General features: G+C 40.3%; 3 protein-coding genes across 9 annotated transcripts; all 3 read right to left on the bottom strand.

The window, feature by feature from the left end:
- Positions 1 to 72: 72 nt before the first annotated feature.
- On the bottom strand, positions 73 to 1743 carry LOC311487077 (hydroxyacyl-thioester dehydratase type 2, mitochondrial-like). Of its 2 annotated transcripts, none has more exons than XM_084543187.1 (2): positions 1304 to 1743; positions 73 to 1058 (listed from the first exon to the last, which is right to left on the bottom strand). In XM_084543187.1, exon 2 carries the CDS (start codon positions 994 to 996, stop codon positions 532 to 534), a length of 465 nt encoding a protein of 154 aa, XP_084399313.1. In that variant the 5' UTR covers positions 997 to 1058; positions 1304 to 1743; the 3' UTR covers positions 73 to 531. The 2 variants fall into 2 exon arrangements, with proteins under 2 accessions (XP_084399313.1, XP_084399314.1); XM_084543188.1 differs by lacking the exon at positions 1304 to 1743 and adding an exon at positions 1215 to 1235.
- Positions 1744 to 2233: 490 nt separating this feature from the next.
- Positions 2234 to 6383, bottom strand: rpp14 (ribonuclease P/MRP 14 subunit). 5 transcript variants are annotated; one of them, XM_084543186.1, is made up of 6 exons: positions 6184 to 6374; positions 5172 to 5310; positions 4993 to 5077; positions 3462 to 3538; positions 3296 to 3374; positions 2842 to 3049 (listed from the first exon to the last, which is right to left on the bottom strand). In XM_084543186.1, exons 2-6 carry the CDS (start codon positions 5258 to 5260, stop codon positions 2993 to 2995), a joined length of 387 nt encoding a protein of 128 aa, XP_084399312.1. In that variant the 5' UTR covers positions 5261 to 5310; positions 6184 to 6374; the 3' UTR covers positions 2842 to 2992. The 5 variants fall into 5 exon arrangements, with proteins under 5 accessions (XP_084399309.1, XP_084399308.1, XP_084399312.1 ...); XM_084543185.1 differs by having other exon boundaries at positions 2887 to 3049; positions 3207 to 3374; positions 5172 to 5264; positions 6184 to 6383; XM_084543184.1 differs by having other exon boundaries at positions 2887 to 3049; positions 3207 to 3374; positions 6184 to 6380.
- Positions 6384 to 7101: 718 nt separating this feature from the next.
- LOC311487075 (monoacylglycerol lipase abhd6-A-like) lies at positions 7102 to 17999 on the bottom strand. Of its 2 annotated transcripts, XM_084543181.1 has the most exons (9): positions 17956 to 17999; positions 14520 to 14650; positions 13352 to 13511; positions 12560 to 12673; positions 10712 to 10844; positions 10459 to 10616; positions 9985 to 10039; positions 8960 to 9060; positions 7102 to 7759 (listed from the first exon to the last, which is right to left on the bottom strand). In XM_084543181.1, the coding sequence occupies exons 2-9, from the start codon at positions 14636 to 14638 to the stop codon at positions 7580 to 7582; spliced, it is 1020 nt and encodes a 339-aa protein (XP_084399307.1). In that variant the 5' UTR covers positions 14639 to 14650; positions 17956 to 17999; the 3' UTR covers positions 7102 to 7579. The 2 variants fall into 2 exon arrangements, with proteins under 2 accessions (XP_084399307.1, XP_084399306.1); XM_084543180.1 differs by lacking the exon at positions 17956 to 17999 and having other exon boundaries at positions 14520 to 14849.
- Between the last annotated feature and the right edge of the window lie 1698 nt (positions 18000 to 19697).

Below are 19697 nucleotides of genomic sequence, written 5' to 3'. Positions count from 1 at the left end.
TCAAATAAATACATATTTTATCTTTTGTTTTATATTGCAAACATTTAAGAGCTGTTTGACTTTCTCTGATATGGTACATAGTTTTTGTATTCCGTTGTAGAGAGATTCAGAGATTCAGACATTTAGATTCACTCAGGTGCTACAATAATTAAGTCTTACTTAATTATATTGCAGTAGGGTCAAAATTACAAAAGTTGAACAATTCAATTTAAATAAAAGGTAATAAAAAATGACTGAAGATTCATGATAGCAAAACAAATTTAATACATTCCAAAAACTACTGCATTTTTATTCTTTGCAAAACATTTTACATGATGATCAAACAACAGGACAGAACTGATTGAAATTAAAAATACTAAACAATAAATTATCAGCTGACTGAAAGTCTCTGTTGTGTCTATAAGGACTTCTTGTTTTCACAGTCAATAAACTCCATTGAGTGGAAAAGCTGTTTCAGGAGATGCAGAGCCACATCCTTTCCTGTCACGTCATCTGACCTCCGACCTTTTCCTTCATCCCCTCCTCCTGCTCTCAATCCTTCTTCTGCTGCTGTTCCACGGGCATCATCACCTCCACCTCCCCTTCCATCACCACTTTGTCCTTGACCGAGCACGTCACAGCGATGAAGGCAGAGGACATCACGATGTTGCGGACTTCAGCTTCGGCCAGCACCTCCTCTCCGACGTAGAGCGGCCCCAGGAAGTGGATCTTCTGGTACAAGAAGACACAGCCACGGCCGGGCATCTTGGTGCCGAGCACAGCCGACATCAGGCCGTTGATGAGGACTCCGTGTACGATGGGCGTCTCGAAGGAAGTGGTGCTGGCGTAGACCGGGTCCAGGTGGAGGGGGTTGGTGTCGCCTATCAGCTCGGCAAACAGCTCCACGTCACGGGCGGAGAAAGCTTTGGATAGAGAGGCTCGCTGGCCGATGTGGAGCAGTCGTCTGAGGGGAAGAGACGCTGTGATGGAAGAGACTCTTTTCCATAAGAAACTCATCCTGATCAGTCAAGCTGCAGATCCCGACTGTTTCCTGTGAGCGCTAGCAAGAACGGAGACACCTGAAGGCAACAGGAGAGGAAGAGCCAACATTAACATTCAAGTTGTTTGTAAAGTCACACGAATACATCTGGATCCATACAACTGTTAAAGTATTTAAACACAGAGAACGAAGGGTGCGTGTTTTTCTCGGTTTCACCATGACTCATTATTTTTACATGTGTGGCTGACAGCACAGATAATCTTCTTGGCAGGATGTGTTTGGGAAGGGCAGTAGCGTTTTTGCAGCTGATAGAAAGAAGGGCACCTGCAGCACTCTGAAGGCACAGGCCTGGTCCTGGTAGGAGCCCAGAAGAGTCAGGGAGCTCCACAGCTTCACCAAACCTCTGAAAACAAACACAAACATGTAAGTTAGTCTCATTACAGATGGTTTGAAATGTTCTCCATATACTGTCCATGTAACTGAAGCTCACCTGCTGTAAACACGAAGAAGCGCGGTCAGGGAGTTTTCATTATACTTCAACACGTCAAAAGTCAATGCTGCTCCCACCTGAAGCACATATAAAGAAATTCATGAAGAAAAAAAAATCTTCAGTCCAGATCCTCACGTGGACATCCTGCTAAAAGAGAAAACGCCACAAACACAACGAGGCATCATGTGAAAATAATTATTTCCATTAACCATTCCCCTTCTGTTAGTTTTTTAATTAATTTAGCACAAAGAGTAGCTGGCCTGGCTCTGTCATGCACAGGCTTCACCTCCAGTGTATTAACGTTAGCAGAATCAAATAAAAGTAGGTAAATTATGCCTGATAAATGAAAATGCTTAAAGCTACGTCACAGCTTTCAATTAATGTGTTTTCATTTTTTATTTTTTATTTTGTCTTGTTTTGTAGAGAAGCTGTCTTGTTTAAAGCAGTAGCTTCACCCAGCTTCACCCCAGTCAAGTGGAAGTTCCATGTGTGGGCCATATAAATACAACAAATTAAAACTAATAATTTCAAATAAATACATATTTTATCTTTTGTTTTATATTGCAAACATTTAAGAGCTGTTTGACTTTAATTTCTTTGATATGGTACATAGTTTTTGGATTCCGTTGTAGAGAGATTCAGACATTTAGATTCACTCAGGTGCCACAATAATTAAGTCTTACTTAATTATATTGCAGTAGGGTCAAAATTACAAAAGTTGAACAATTCAATTTAAATAAAAGGTAACAAAAAGTGACTGAAGATTCATGATAGCAAAACAAATTTAATAAATTCCAAAAACTACTGCATTTTTATTCTTTGCAAAACATTTTACATGATGATCAAACAACAGGACAGAACTGATAAATTAAAAATACTAAACAATAAATTATCAGCTGACTGAAAGTCTCTGTTGTGTCTATAAGGACTTCTTGTTTTCACAGTCAATAAACTCCATTGAGTGGAAAAGCTGTTTCAGGAGATGCAGAGCCACATCCTTTCCTGTCACGTCATCTGACCTCCGACCTTTTCCTTCATCCCCTCCTCCTGCTCTCAATCCTTCTTCTGCTGCTGTTCCACGGGCATCATCACCATCACCTCCCCTTCCATCACCACTTTGTCCTTGACCGAGCACGTCACAGCGATGAAGGCAAAGGACATCTTGATCTTGCGGACTTCAGCTTCGGCCAGCACCTCCTCTCCGACGTAGAGCGGCGCCGGGAAGCGGATCTCCTGGTACAAGAAGACGCAGCCACGGCCAGGCATCTTAGTGCCGAGCACAGCCGACATCAGGCCGTTGATGAGGACGCCGTGTACGATGGGCGTCTCGAAGGAAGTGGTGCTGGCGTAGACCGGGTCCAGGTGGAGGGGGTTGGTGTCGCCTGTCAGCTCGGCAAACAGCTCCACGTCACGGGCGGAGAAAGCTTTGGATAGAGAGGCTCGCTGGCCGATGTGGAGCAGTCGTCTGAGGGGAAGAACCGCTGTGATGGAAGAGACTCTTTTCCATAAGAAACTCATCCTGATCAGTCAAGCTGCAGATCCCGACTGTTTCCTGTGAGCGCTAGCAAGAACGGAGACACCTGAAGGCAACAGGAGAGGAAGAGCCAACATTAACATTCAAGTTGTTTGTAAAGTCACACGAATACATCTGGATCCATACAACTGTTAAAGTATTTAAACACTGAGAACGAAGGGTGCGTGTTTTTCTTTGTTTCACCATAAACTCATTATTTTTACATGTGTGGCTGACAGCACAGATAATCTTCTTGGCAGGATGTGTTTGGAAAGGGCAGTAGCGTTTTTGCAGCTGATAGAAAGAAGGGCACCTGCAGCACTCTGAAGGCACAGGCCTGGTCCTGGTAGGAGCCCAGAAGAGTCAGGGAGCTCCACAGCTTCACCAAACCTCTGAAAACAAACACAAACATGTATGTTAGTCTCATTACAGATGGTTTGAAATGTTCTCCATATACTGTCCATGTAACTGAAGCTCACCTGCTGTAAACACGAAGAAGCGCGGTCAGGGAGTTTTCATTATACTTCAACACGTCAAAAGTCAATGCTGCTCCCACCTGAAGCACATATACAGAAATTCATGAAGAAAAAAAAACTTTTCAGTCCAGATCCTCATGTGGACATCCTGCTAAAAGAGAAAACGCCACAAACACAACGAGGCATCATGTGCATATAATTATTTCCATTAACCATTCCCCTTCTGTTAGTTTTTTAATTAACTTAGCACAAAGAGTAGCTGGCCTGGCTCTGTCATGCACAGGCTTCACCTCCAGTGTATTAAAGTTAGCAGAATCAAATACAAGTAGGTAAATTATGCCTGATAAATGAAAATGCTTAAAGCTACGTCACAGCTTTCAATTAATGCGTTTTCATTTTTTTATTTTTTTTGTCTTGTTTTGTAGAGAAGCTGCCTTGTTTAAAGCAGTAGCTTCACCCAGCTTCACCCCAGTCAAGTGGAAGTTCCATGTGTGGGCCATATTCCATTATATCAGTGATTCCCAATCTGGGGTACACGTGTACCCCTGGGGGTACGCAAAGTGACGTTGGGGATACACGAAAGAGTTGATTCTGAACTCAGCCTGATTACATTTTGAAACTGAAAAAAAGGGATAACGGGTTGTTTTCTCATTTTCTGATTCTCCACTTAAATGAAAAATCAAAAGACTATTTTTCATGTGAGTCAATTATGTTAATAGCTAGATCAGGGGTACCCATTACGTCGATTGTGATCGACCGGTAGATCGTGAAGGTAGTGCACGTAGATCGCGTGCCATTGAAAAAAATGTTTTAGATGTTAGTCTAAAACATTTATCTGTTGCACCTCCAAATCAAACAGCAAGGCAAACGTTCATCTTTATTTATTTTTACTTTATATTTGCAACATGCCCTCAGTTCAGCGGCACACAGCCACGCACAACTTCAACAACAACTCAAGACTACGTCTAAATGGATAAATGGCTAAAACAGATAGACTGCCCTTCCAGAGAGACCTCAACTGCTACCACCAGTCAGCCCACAAATGTAGAAATGTTTGGTAGATTTCTTTTTTCAAAAGTGAACTGCTGCTGCTCACTGAAAATGCTGGTAAATAAATTTATTTTGTGAGAAATAATTCACTTTAAGAGCTTTTATTTGTATGTTATGCATGCTAAATGTGGGTGGTGGGGGTGGCGGCAGGCTCACAGACATTTCTTTTTTCTAGCTGCTCCAAGTGCGTGAGAGTAGGGGGTACATGGCTGGAGGTCAAATGTCTGAAGGGGTATGGGCTGTGAAAAGTTTGGGAACTACTCCATTATATAATTAGAATTTGCTGTGGGCCAGCTAAAAAATGACCACAGGCCCGAGTTTGGACACTTGCTTTCCTAGCACCGCTGCAGCAACAAGAAACCAAGAAATGCTGATGAAATACAGTAAGTTGTAGCGATGACAGGAAGAAAAATCTTTGATGATGCAAAATGGGCAGGTATGAAGTTTAACTCGGAGTTGACCATCGCCATGTTAATGATCTCACCTCTCCATACAGATTCTTCAGGCCCGAGATGATGAACTGCTTCAGCTCTACAGCACTCAGTCTGGTTGTCTCATCCTCCAGCACACTAAACACACACAGAGATATATTATGGGGCCAACGATAGAGTCCATGAGTTGATTAAACACAGTAAAACACAAAACAAACACACGGCTACTTACAGGCAGACCTTCATGTAGTGGTACGGCGAGGCGTTCTTCAACACGACCCGTTGGTAAACAGATTCTTCCTTCTTATCGACGTGACTCATTCTACTGGAGCATAAGAGGCTCTGCTTCACTCAACTACAAAACAACAGGACTGCAAAAAAAGAACAGGACTTTATTCTAATCGACAGGGCAACATGCGAAGATGGTTCAGACAAGTCAAATATCAGTGTGTTTGTTGTTATGGGCTCGATAAACACCAACGTGAAGTCTTCAGATATTTTATTTTGTCGCAGTGACAGTCACAAAGATACAAATATTATTTTATTGCCATTTTAACAATAATAACTTAAAATATGATTGAAATTTAACTAAAAATTATTATTCTAAATTAAACCTAATTTGCCTAGCTTCTCTGTATCGTATACGCTATTTTTTTTTGTATGACGTGTATTTTTTTGAGACTGTGTTTCAAAAACAACAACAACAAAAAAAACAAGGTATATAGAAATTTTGCAGGCATTTCTAGTTTGGGAATGTTAGTTATAAATAAAAGGAAATAGGTTCCAGCACGAGACCGTATTAATAAATAATAATAAAAAAATGTAATAATGTTTAAGCTTGACAAACATAAAGTTGCCGTTCATGTAAAATTCACAAATACTGAATTCAGAAAACACAATTAAAACACATTCTAAAAGCCTCTTTTACACATACACAAAAAAGTAAAACAATAAACTTAGCTAGCAAGACAACTAGCTAAACCCTAGGATAAACCGAAAAACTTCAACATTATTGTAAATATTATTTGCGGACTCCACACATCTGAAATTCTCTTTAAAAGCGATAAAACACCTTGTAGCTTCAACCTTTTGCAGCCTGCAGCTGACACTAGCTAACAAGAGGTCAAACAAGAGCTAGGTGAAAACGCTAGCTTAAGCTATGCTAGCTGCTAAACAGCCAACAGTCAATCCATTATGTTTGTTATTAAAATTATATTCAACTAACGAAGAAGCATTTCACTGACCAGCTACATCAACGTGGAGCTGTGACAGCGTGTTTGGTTATGAAGCTTTCAGCGTCCATGAAAACTTTCAACCCGCACTTCCGCCCCTTAAAACTAGCGCATGCGCATAGACGAAAGAGGCGGAAAATAACAAGAGGAATCACTCCGTCACAAATATTGAAAATCCACGAAAATGAGTCCATTCTTGTTTCTGTCAAGTAATACATTTGACGACAACATTTGACGATTAATAGAAGCCTAATAAATAAAAGTCAGACTCCATCAAATATTTAGATAGATAATCTCTCCAACAAAGCACCAGCAATATTGGAACATAAAGATATTTATTGATTTTAGTCACTGAATGTAATAACAACAACTGAAAGAACTGCAACTAAGCGGAGTTGGGGGGGGGGGGGGGACATAACCTGATGTGGAAACGGAGTCTGATAAAAGACTGGCTGTAGCAACATCCCTTTATCTGCACCTGCAGTGGTGAAATGTGCTGCATTCAGGTACTGTAGGAACGGAAGGAGTGTCAACATCTCTAATTTTTGTTCTTATTTAATGTTTACTTAATCTCCTGTGTGCACAATCCTTAAACTATCAGCTGCTGCAACACTGCAAATTTCCCCCCTGTGGGATAAATAAAGGACTGTCTTATCTTTTATGTGAAATTAAAAAAATAATGTGCAGCACCTCCTCATGAAGGAGCCATTATCTCCTCTCTATCTTCATTTTAACACTTCTGATGTGCCAATAGCTCATGTGCTGTAGACAAACAAATATTTAGAAAACAGATTTACAGGCTTGGTCATTTCTTACAAAGTTTTGCTGTTTTTGTTGAATTCAAACATATATTCAATATATATTTTCCTTCAGTCCACAAATATGACCAAAACGGACTCTTAAAAATGAAAACAAATCTCCAGTCAGTGAATCAATCAAACCAGTTTTTATTCTGTAGTCCAAGAAGGTGTTTAATTTAGCAGTATCACCATACAGTAACTAAAAATCACACCTAAATCAGACAACTCATTGACATTCAAGAGCTTGCATGTTTCGTCCTGAATGTTAATGTATCTTTTTTTTTTTTACGAGGTTAAAGATTCAGTCTCAGCCGTAAACGTTTCTTATCAAAGGTCACTGAAAGACTGTAATACAGTTTTTTGAGAGAAAAATGTGCAAAATTCAAACATGGAATGACTTTAGAACACCATGACGTCTAAAACAGTGAGCAGCTCCCGTGTGATGCTGTGCATGAACCAACAACATAAAAACTTCAGGAATATCTTCATATAAATCTCTTTTATCAAACTATAAAATCACCACAGCTTCACACTTTTCATAATCTCCATCATTACCTTCATCCTCCATTGTGAGGTCAGGGGTTGGTGTGTAAGTGCAAACTATTTCTTCAGGAAAGTTTCTTTGTCTTTTCGTCACCGACTTCTTGCGCCGACAGGAAGTCCATGAGGAGTTTGGCGACTTTTCTTGGCCGTTCCAGCACCACAGAGTGACCACAATTGTCCAGTAGCTCCACCTGGCAGCGTGGCAGCACCTTCTGAAGCACTGCAGCCCCGGAAACATCCAGCACCTGAGAGAGAGCGAGGACAGGTTTATGAGCAGCTCGTAATGACACTGTGCAGATTTATGGTGTTTTCAAAGATTTGTGTTTATCATGCTCATGAGAAAAGTCCATATGCATGTCCACCAGTTGTAAACATGACTTCCCACGTCATAACCACAAGCTCCTGACTTGCATTTGAAGGCAGCATAATTGTAAACATGTATCAGCCATGCAGATATGGATATCAATGACTTTGATTCCAGCTAGCCGGAAATAATAGTTGTAATCAGCAAAAAGTAATTTCTCTTTTGGGCAAATGCTGCTATCAAATAGAAACTTATGAGGCTCTGCACACAAAATACTTGGTGTTTTAAGTTGTAATGTCGACCATAAGTCATGAAAACACAGCTGAGAGGCAACTGAAGCCACAGAGGCTAACTGTTTAGCAAGCTAATGACCAGACCAGGTTAAATTGCATACGTTAAACCAGTGTTTTTCAACCACTGTGCCGCGGCACACTAGTGTGCCGTGAGAGATCGTCAGGTGTGCCGTGGGAAATTATCCAATTTCACCTAATTGGTCTAAAAAACGTTTTTTGAAAACGAATTAATTATTATCTGCAAATAATATGCCATTGTCAAGTGTCTGTGTATATATATCTGTCTGTGTATATATATATATATATATATATATATATATATATATATAATACTTTTTTCTTTGTGTTTCCTATTCAAGACACTTTGACAAGAATAACTTTATATTGTTATTATAGGCTACAGAGTTTCGTTTTTTTAACATTTATGGGTGGTGTGCCTTGTGATTTTTTTCAAAGAAAAAAATGTACCTTGGCTCAAGAAAGGTTGAAAAACACTGCGTTAAACTATTCTTCTGAAACTGTCACCAAACATGTCACGATTTGTGTACCACAAGAGGGTACTGTTCATATGGACTCTTCTTGTGAGCATGGTAAATTCAACCCCATTGGGAGGCAGTAAACTACCAGCAAAAATAATAATCTCTTTGGCCTCAGCTTATGTTTGGTACCAATAACCAAATGTTAGCATGCAACATGCTAAACCAGGATGTTAAAATGTTACACCTGCTAAATGATAGCATGCTTAGCGTGCTGAGGCATTTAGCTCAAACCCCCCTCACATTACACAGAACATGTGTTTGAGGAAACACGTCTAGTTTCTGAATGACCATCGCTGTGATTTTATTTACCTTGTCTTCCTTTCCCCAGATGACCTGCAGGGGCGGCTTGATCAGATGCATATTTTCTTGCAGGGAGAAACGAGACTTCTCCCCGGCGACCTCCATGAACACTGCACACAAATACACAGTGAAAAAACACAACTAATAAACTGCAGCAAAATGTACAGTATGGTGTATATGGTTATATATATTTTATAGAGAAGGTACATTTAAATAAAGGTTGTCATAAACATAGCTTCCTTCGCAAATGTATTTTCATTCACACTTTTTTTTGTATTTTTCCTGCCTAGAGTTTCCACAAAGTGGCAGCGAGTCTGTTTTCAATTAAAGGAGGAAGATCATTGAGGATTTTATGTAAAACCCCTTTTGCCAGTTAAGGGAATTTCAGTTCCTCAAATGTCCTCAATCTTGTTTTCGTTTAATGCTGTGCTCTGCTCTACTTCCATCAGTTACAAAGAAATGTTGGTTACACACAGCACTTATTTATTTTTTATTTTTCTTCCTACTCTCACAGTCCTACCGCTTCACTGAACATATGTCATGCAACTGTCAATCATGATGTCACAACCTGTTGTATGGCATCAATAAACTAAAACAAAACTTCTCTGAAAAACTGAGCTACACGTGCTTGGCTTCACTTTCAGGGAGCTGTCATGGCGTCCACTGTTCATACAGTCTGTGGTCTGTCCTCACAGACCTCCAATGTAAAATGTTTTACAAAAAAACTTTTACATTTACAACTTGGTATGAAAAAAACAACGTTGTGGTCTTTATACTTTCTTCATTCTCTCTCCTGTACAAGAGATGAATTTTCAGAAAATTCACTCAGTTATTTATAATTAAGGCAGTGCAGGTTTCGTCCATCTTTATATACAGTCAGTGACGTAAACAGATGCTTGACTCATGAAGATGGAGTATATATTTACTCTTTTTTATCACCAAACTGCTGGTCATAAATCTATAGCCATGGTGCTACAATAGGAATAACAGGAACAGTGGTGAAGGAGTAAAAAAAAAGAGATGAAGAGACTGACTCTCTCTGTAGAACCCGTTGTCTGGGATCCTGTTGTCAAGGAGACCTCGCAGGACCTGGCAACACAAACAGATATCAACACATGTACATATAAAAACAACAGTTACTGTCTGTAGAGCATTACTAGCAGCAGTTGTACTGATCCAGTGATATGTTAATTACTGAAAAACAAATATACAAAACAAAAGCTGAAAAGAGGGCAACTGCACTTGTTTCAGCTTGTTGCTTGGTGAACCTTCACACACATTCAAAACCCAAACACTTTCAGTTTAAAGTGACTTCAGGGGAGTGATAGCTTGTTATCTTTTGATGTTATTAGCAGCCAAGTAGTTATTTTTTTGTCATTTGCCTTGGAACTGTGAAACTGTGCAGAAAATTGAATTATTTAGGCTCTACTCAAACTCCCACCCTGCTAAAACCTCTTGTCACCCCCAAGTTTTCTGGATCCACCGCTACGGGAAACACAGTCCTGTACCTGTCGGGGCAGGTTAGGGGGCGTGTAACAGCAGAGTTTCAGCATGGACTCCAACTCCTCTTGAGTGGTGGGAATGAGAGCGATCGAACCCTCCTGCCCACTCTCGTTAAGTTCCTTTAAGCGTCTGACGAAGTCGGAGTCTGCGGGAGGATCCAGGCCTGAAGGACAGAGAGGAGGAGGGAGCATCAAGTACACCTGCTTCATGCAACATCATCATCAAACATCAAAGAGGTCAGACATCTGCTGAGTTTACCTGCCGGACACATCAAGGTGACACTGGACAGTTGATCAGGGTAACGGGCAGCATACACACCGGCGACATTCCCACCCATTGATGTGCCGGCCAGGTGGAAGGGTCTTTTATCCAGACCGATACTCTGCACAAACTGCACAGACACAGATGGAGAGGTGTTTTCTATGTTATCTCAGGGGCTTCTGTCCATCGTCTCCAATTACAACATGAGAAGCAGTCTCTGAGTACATCTTTCTGTTGTTGTCCACATAACTACCAAACCTAGAAACCTCACTGTGATTGCAAGACTTCAAGAAACTCAAGGTGTGATAATTACTCAATGCAATTACTTGACATGGCCTGGCCTGTCTGGGCTGCACCTTCCCTCACCACAAGGGGGCGCTGACTGGCAAGCATTCTGGAGCCGCTGTAGAGATTACTCCCTACAATTGACTTGACTGTTCTGTGTAAAGTGCAAATATTCAAACTGCAGTATGAATAATGTTATTTACGGCCTGTAAAAATCACCATCATATGACTGAAATGCAGCTGCTCAATACATTCACAGTGAGTGCTGCTCTGAAAGGCTGGCTCTGTCATTGACTGCAGACTGGAGACTTCTGATGTGGTGGTGGAGAGGATGAATTAAACGGAATAAACTGTTACTGCTCATGGATAACCCTAACCACCCTCTCCATCATGTACTAGACAGACCACTACAGGAAATATTCCCTGTCACAAGCCACCAGTCTGTTCATTTCATTAATTTCTCTCTCTCTGTCTCCCTATATATATATATATGTATTCCATTCTTAATATACAATCATTCAGATTTTTTTTATAATATTTTGAATACAGATTTCTCTACCATTATAGATTATGTATGGTATGCTGAGTGCCTCTAGATTCATGCTGCCACATTAGGGATTAATTAAAGCATCCATCCATCCATCCAGGTAGGCTAGATGTAGACAAATTACAGCGAGGTGTTCATGGCGTGCAAAGATAATTAGACAGAAACGAGATGTTTTAAGACCTTTGTAGAATTAATACCTGTTGCACCAGGCGTAACACTATTTCCAAGAATAAATCTCGGCGTCAGGGATTGGTGTGAAGTGAAATGTCTTGACCAGTTTTCATGATGAGCATAAAAACATAAAACTGAGGGGCAAAAACGTTGTTCTGATGGTGAAAGAGTAATGAGAGACTGCACCAATCCTCTGGATACACATGGAGACAGGACTCATTGAGAGGTTTCGTTTCAGCAAGGGTTCAGGCTGTGTGAGATGCAGACTGAAACTAACTGATTTTGCAATGGTCTCCCTCATGAGGCTGCCACATCCCGAGGGAGAGTGCACCGAGCGTTTGAGGAGGGACGGTGACAGTGCACAAAACCATTGCAGAGATCAATACTTTTTCTTGTTTCACCACCAGACTCATTTTTTGTATCTTCAGCGCTACAGTCATTTTCAATCATAATTTTTTTTGACACAAGTGTAAGTTAAGATAAGGTAAGGATGCCTTTTCAGATGGGTTTGCATTGTAGTAGTACTTTTGTTGCATCACAGGGGAAGTGACTTACATATTTTGCATGTCACGGTAGAATAAGCTTCATCTTTAGTGAAGTATTTCCACACACTTGATAAACAGCTGCTAGTTTGCTGCAATGACCCACTGGAGGCGTCCATGATGTTATTGTCACATGATCAGAGACTAGTCGACATGATGCTTAAAGCGTCATGGCACAGCATTGAAGGCGACAGAAGGACTACTCGACTAGTCTGTACAACACCTACTGTGGTGTCAGAGAAAACACCATAAATACAAAACTACTCTGAGCGTCTCTCACGCACACAAACTCATACAGACCTGGTGGATTCGGCTGACCTGACCGTGGATGCTGTAATCCTCGACGCCAGTGCGACTCGTGCCGTTGTGTCCTGGCATGTCCACACACACCACATGCTGGTTTATAGGGAGGTACTGGAAGAGGGAAACAAAATGCATGCATGACACTACATCTTTACTATTATGTCTCAACTCCCTCTTTTATTGTCTCTCTACTCGGCCAGCTTCAAGTCGACGGCCCCCTCATATGAGTCGGGTTCTGTTTAAGGTTCCAGTGTTTATTTTGACAGCCATTTTTGAATTGGTCTTATTCTTTGTCACAACATAAAGGCATTAAGGGTGTACACATTCTTAAGCGAAATAACATTTCAAATCTTAAACAACCTTGAATAGTTTACTGTATTACTTTGTATTTGGACTTATACATAAGATGGATTCATTCCAGGAACTACATTTATGGACTATTTTATTTTACTAAATGCTAATCCATTAGACACTCTACTGTGCACTGTTTAAATATGTGTCTGCATAAAACTCTCTGAACACAGATTGGAAATGTTTTATTTTTGAGTGTACACTCCGGATGGATGCTTATTTCCCACAATGCAATGCACTAGCTGAGAGCTGTAAAATCTTGATGCTGCAGAAACCCTCAATACATGGTGAGGTGGCAAGAGTTCATCCTTGCTATTTGTCTTCCGTCATCTTTCCTATTTCCATTTTATTCTTTTCACGCATTCCTTAAACCTTCTTCTTTATCATAAATGTGTGCATGTAATGAGAAAGCTGTGTCCGTATTGGGTTGTGTGTTACATTGATGATGGGCAGCCACATGTCCTTGCTGGCGGAGAAGCCGTGCAGCAGCAGCAGTGACGGTGCAGAACCGCTTGGGGTCCCGCGGCTTGAATAACAGAAGCGGTAACTCCCACTGTGAGAGTAGCGAACCACCAGTCCCAGCCGACGACGCCAGTACCTAGAGATGAGGATCAGAGCAGAGCTGTTGAGAGTTTGTCTGCAGCACTTTAAGGAGGTCAATACTTATATAAGTCTAAAAGTAGAATACTAGCAGACAAGAGTATGCTCTGTCTGAAATCAGATTTCACAATTCATTTAAACATCCGGCAGCTGAGCATAACACTAAAAACACTCATAATGGCTCTTTTCATATCAGGTTTCATAAGGGTTATTTTTGAACGAATGATTTTATTTTGTTATGGAAATTTTCCAAGCCTATTAATATAAACATGTGTCTGATAAAGATTGTGATTATCATTTTTTCTTTTTTTTAAATTATGATTGACTTTAGGAGTATTGATAATGAGTATTACAGAGGTTATATTTGAAAAAGTACTATATCCGCACAGTGTATGCTACTACAGATTTCCTGTTATGTTGAATGATGACGTTACAGTGTTTTCTAACTTCATATTATACGCCTGCATGCCACACACTGTTATATGACAGTGACTCAGCACTGTGACTGCTCAAGAGAGTGAAAAATAAATTCTCCAATAAGCAGTCAACATGTCGGTCCATAATTCTAGTGTAGAAAAAGCTCAGGTGGAAAGGTCGTAACAGTCCCAGTCTTTCAAAAATAATTGTGTTTTAGAAAAAAGTAGCGTGAGAGCAATAGACTTTTAAATACACTGGTAACCTTTAGCACAAAATTACTGTTATCAAATAATTTACATCCATGATGATTAGTGTTTTATTTGCTTTAAACCACACTGCTTTGTGGGTGAGGTTTTGTCCAAGGGTTTATCCTATGGAGACAGTAAATTTAAAGAAAACCTATTAAGTAGTTTGGTTGCTCTGGACATTGAACAAACTGGTTTGAAGAATTTTTATGAATTCTTTTCTCTCTACTCATACCTTGGGTTAGAAGAAGGCAAAATAGTGGTGGAAGGAGCTAAATACCACTAAAGAAAAAACAATATCCAATCTGACTGGTTCTTTTTCTGTGTGGTGTTTGTGTCTTTACCAGTTGTAGGCTCTGATGAGCATCCCAGGCCAAAACAGGAAGGAGGTGACAAAGGTGAGCACAGGCAGTAGCAAAACACCTCCGGCTAGCATTATCGTCTTAGCCACACTCAGCTCCATCTCGGCACACTCCTTTAAAAACAAGACCAACATTGTAGTTTATGCAGCTCAGTGTCTCAACTTGTGAACGAAGCAGAACGCTGTAGAGATAAAAAGGGAAAGCACAAAGACTGGAAGCGAAGCTTGCTTATTAGCAAAATTATCTCACATTTTTCCAACTAAAAGAAATATCTGCACATTTTTTAAAAAGTTAAACATGCTTCTTTTATGTCAAATCAAGTTAATTATCGGTCATGGACTAATTATTAAAGTCACAGTGCACCAAGTTAATTATTTAACTCCTAAGCCTCAAAATGTCTTATTTTGAATATAAAAAGGTCCTGTCAGTAAGTGCTTTTGTCCATTTTTTTTCCCAGAATACCTGGAACCTTCCATATCTATCAGTTATTTACAATTTTACTGCATGTTATAAGAGTATAACAACCTTCCAGGAGAGGCACAAGTGAAATTACCGTTATGACGATAATATGCAGCTTTCAGAAACCGTTGGAATTTTTCCAGTAGCAGAAACCGTGATGTAACTATGGTATGGTATAGTAACTATTCCAGTGTGCACACTATTCCAGTGTGCACTTGTGCAAACGTGCCGCCACACAGTAGGTTTAAAAGGATTAACCAGAAACTGAAATAATACCTGTTGATTTAACTGTGATTTAACTGTGTTATTCTTAGCGTGTGTTTTAACATGTTTAACAGAAAATCTGCTCTACAAAATGGACAAGTGGAGACTGAAAGACCTGAACGTTAACCAGGCACAGACGGTCTCAAGAAAAGCTGCTGCTGAGTTGCATTGTGGGAAATATACTGTAGTTTTTGGCGACAGATCGATACAAGTAACTCAAGGGTCGTGACAAACCAATCAATGGTCGGCCAAGGTTTATGCTGGGCCATCTATTTGTGTCTGTTTGGTCCTAGTTTTTGCAGCGTGTACACTGTTAACACTAGTCTGTTTGGGACTTTTTGGATGACTGAATACAGACTACTGTCACCTGCTGGTATGGAGAGTTAATTCCTCTCAATACAGAAAGTAAGTGCTAGTTGGTCATCGGCTGCAGTCTTTGTGATGTGTTCAGATGCAACTTTTTGAGATAGACACAGGCAATGAAAGTCAGTTGGCCTTTGACACTGCTAGGTCTTTGATGCTCTGCAAAGAACTATCGACCAAACACACCAAATTGACATTAAAGAACTAGTGGCTGACTAAAGGCTGACTGTAAAGTAACCTCCGGTCGTCTGTGTAAGGCCCAGAATATTACACCTGAACACAATTTGAAGACAGCAGTAATTGGCCAGCTGGAAAACACGTACATATATGTCTGGACCTGTGTGAAAGGATATAAACATTCCGGTAAACTGTGGCGCTAGGAGTAGATCAACGTTGTCCAGAGTTGACCTCCCCTGAATCATGCTGATCAGTTGCTGTACACTTTTTTCGTTCTATACCGGGGGTGTCCAAACTGTGGCCCATGGTCTGCTGTTAATTGGCAGCAAGTTCTAAACATATAACGGTATATGGCCCACCCATGAAACGTGCACTTGACTGTATTGTACTATTCAGTTGGTATGGGATGGGAGGCAGTAGCATCTCCACAAAACAAAATTCATCAAAGAAGACTTTTGTCACAGGTGACCACAAATGGAAGAACCAAAGAAATGCGAGATAGCGAGTGAGTGCAGAAATGAGTGAACACAGTGGATAAAAGAATATTTCTTCACAGAAAATAAGGGAAAGTGCGTCTGTTTGATATGAAAAGAAATTGTTGCTGTGATGAAAAAGTACAATATACAACAACATTATGAAACCAAACTTCAGATCTACACTGGTGCCCAATGAGAGCAGAAAGTTCTGCAAATGGCAGCTACTATGAAGCTCATGATTTATTTATTTTTCCTTTCTCAGATGGTGACTTCATAAACAAAGTGCCTCAATAAAGTCAGAGGTTTAATGTTCCTGGACAAAAAGGCAGCATTCAACAACGTTAGCATGTCTAGAAACACAGTCGACTTATTGATTGCATGTGATGAGAGATTCCACAGACACCACACTGCTGTTAATTCTTTTATCTGGATGTTGACGATAACGGACTTCACGTTCCAGAAAAGCAGACCGAGAACCAGAATGACTGACAGCTATCTCTGGGAAGTCCTTCAATTTCTCAACCACCAAACTTCCTCCTGTCCTGCCAACCATCCTTCAGTCCAAAGCGTCACTGTTCCCACAGAGTACAACAAAGAGTTTAAACCTATATTCCACAGTATTCAGGTGTTAATAAATCCAATTGCTTATTTACAGAACAAGCTTGAAATATATCCCAACCATCATCCAGATTAAGAAGTAATCTGATGCTGCTGTTAGCTAACTCTTACAGTTTTTTTTCTTAAATTCATTATCATATATCAAGCATGAGTTATCTACATCTATTTACTGATATACCTCACCTGAGTGGCCCAGCCCTTAGTATATTTTTTTGTATGTGGGCCTTGGTGACCTTTGTTCTAGATGACGATGATGATGATGTGAAAATATTCCTGTGTTTAATGTAATGTCAGATTAGGTAAACATGTAAAACAAGGAAAGCCTTAGGTGTGTGTGTACTATCTGAACCTCACCGACGACCACTGACTCGGTGTGTTGGGGCCTTAAGTCATCAATGTTTTAAACTTTACATGGTTCCCTCATCCGTCTGCTCTCTGTGCAACATAAAACAACATTCAGATTAGGCAAATTACTCAGCCGATGTTTGACAACCTGAACTACACACTAAGGTAAACCTACTGGTTTTCAGTTGCTCTGACAAATTCCTGTTTAAATACTAGAAATACATGTGCATTTGCATAAGGCTCATGTATGTTCCCTAAGGTGCTGTGTCAACAGGCATTTACCTTGAGGAAGTTGAATGAAGGTACATCTTATCTCATCTTATCTTCCAGACATGTGTTAATGAAGAGTGGCACAAAACTCCTCTTTGCAATACTTTTGTAAAACAAACAACATAGGCTGTGACTGTAAGACAGTAGCATAGTTGTCACAGGAAATAATGAGTAAGAATGGAGAAGTACAGCGGAAGGCGGAAACCAGTTATAAAATGTTGGGAACTTCAAACGTGCATTTTGACGCTTTAACGGTGGAGCCGCAGATAAAATCAGACTACCATGCATCTCGGGTAATCTAAACTATGATCGCTGACATGAACACAGCAGGATGAACAGAAACAGTCAGACGCCAAAGACACGTAAAGACGTTCATTCTACGAGTATAACATGTCTGTATACAGTATATATGCATATATCACCTGTGCACGCGTAGAACGACTTACCTGTCCGGGTCCTCTCGCGTATGTCGTTGCCGGCTGCCCTTCGTCCAGGCCACTCCTGCTCCTCTTTCACCCAAATTACACAACAGCCTTTTATGTGTACTTAAAGGGGAAACGACCCAGTGGGTTGTGATGCGTTCAGGTACCGTCGGAAATATGTTAAAATGGTTCAATTCAATACATTTTTATTTATACAGCGTCAATAACAATACGCCTAAAGAAGCTTTACAGAACCCAGAGGCTGAAACCCCCAGAGCAAGGAAAAAACTCAATTTTAACAGGAAGAAACATTGAGCAGAACGATAAGCTCTGCTAGATACATGCATCTGACTAACAGGGGTATACAGGGGTGTCAAACTAATTTTAGTTCAGGGGCCACATACTGCCCAATTTGATCTCAAGCAGGCTGGACCAGGTGTAGTTGTTATGTTCACAACTCTGACCAAACATTAGGAATTAGGAACAGAAAAAAAGGTGCAGTTAATGTTTTCAATGTAATTCTTGCACTTTGCAAATTCATCCCGCGGGCAAGATTGGACCCTCTGGCCCAAGGACTGTATGTCTGATACTCCTTATGTAGAATCTAATCAAAGCTCAAGATATAGCTGATGCATGTTATATGAGAGAGTGATAATAAATAAAACTACATAAAACTCATAGTGAGAGCAGTAGATCTGTCCCAGGTGAGTTAATGACTGAATATAAGAGGTAAGCTGGACAATTACGTATTCAGATAGGACTATATAACTGCAGTCCATGAAGACTGGGCAGGTTGATGAGACCAGGACCACAGATATGGAGCACCACAGGTCAGAAACACACAACTTTAAGCCAGAGACACTCAAAAGATGATGGATGAGGAGGGGAGGGGAAGGAAACAGATGGAGAGGGGGGACACCCAGTTACTGACATGCCATAGCACACAATACATAAGTAGTAATAGGGAGGTAATTTGATGAGAAATTAGAGGATAGGTGCTCGGTGAGAGAGAGAACAAAGTAGAGGACAAGTGGTGCGTTTCATGAGGGAAATTAGAAATAATGAGTACAGCTTCCACATGAGGGAGCTACATACTCTGTATGTACTGTATGAAGTACAGACAGTTCAGGTGCAGTAGATAAAATTAACTGACTGTGGAAATGAACTTTGTTAAGCAAACTGAGGAAAAATACATTTATTACAGATCCTGCTTTTATTTACTGTAAGATGGTTTATGTGTAACACTGTGTTACACACATAGGACTTAAAGAGTACATGAGGAAACTATTTTACTGCCTGTGTGTGTGCTTCTCCAGCTGCACAGTAGCATAAAGGAAAGAGCTCAAGGGGGCCAGAGAGACCGCCCAGAGAATCAGTGTATTAAATGCTGCTAAATCATAATTAATTCATCTTCCAAAAGGATTGTGCAATAACTGTGGAATGCAGATGTCTATAAAAATTCAGCAAGTTGCAACTATTTATCTCTGATTTTGAGGACCCTGTTGGTGCAGATTAGCTTAGTTTAAATCTTCATATTTTAAATAATAACAAAGAATTTATTGTGGCTCATTTGTTCATAGCCTTATCTTAATCTGATATCGATTTCTTAGCAAATGGAGTTTATTTATTTGATGGTGATACTAACACTGTGCATTTACATGCTCCACTGTGTTCACCAGTTCGACACTAACACAGTCTGCCTGCTGAGAGCTTTCCCTAAAAACAGCATCCTGACGTGTTGTTAAGTTAGTTGATTACGGTGGATG

Source organism: Chelon labrosus (genome assembly GCF_963514085.1).
Source record: "Chelon labrosus genome assembly, chromosome: 4".
Taxonomy (NCBI): Eukaryota; Metazoa; Chordata; class Actinopteri; order Mugiliformes; family Mugilidae; genus Chelon; species Chelon labrosus.
This window is presented reverse-complemented; position numbering and strand designations above follow the sequence as displayed.

What these genes read in the sequence shown, in the direction of transcription:
- LOC311487077 (XM_084543187.1), bottom strand. Translation starts at nt 996, where the DNA reads ATGAGTTTCTTATGGAAAAGAGTCTCTTCCATCACAGCGTCTCTTCCC.
- rpp14 (XM_084543183.1), bottom strand. Translation starts at nt 2,987, where the DNA reads ATGAGTTTCTTATGGAAAAGAGTCTCTTCCATCACAGCGGTTCTTCCC.
- LOC311487075 (XM_084543180.1), bottom strand. Translation starts at nt 14,671, where the DNA reads ATGTTGGTCTTGTTTTTAAAGGAGTGTGCCGAGATGGAGCTGAGTGTG. An exon ending in AGGTCAGCCGAATCCACCAG is followed by an intron (nt 10,845 to 12,559) that starts GTCTGTATGAGT and finishes GTGTCTGTGCAG; the next exon opens with TTTGTGCAGAGTATCGGTCT. An exon ending in CACCTTGATGTGTCCGGCAG is followed by an intron (nt 10,617 to 10,711) that starts GTAAACTCAGCA and finishes TCTGTCCTTCAG; the next exon opens with GCCTGGATCCTCCCGCAGAC.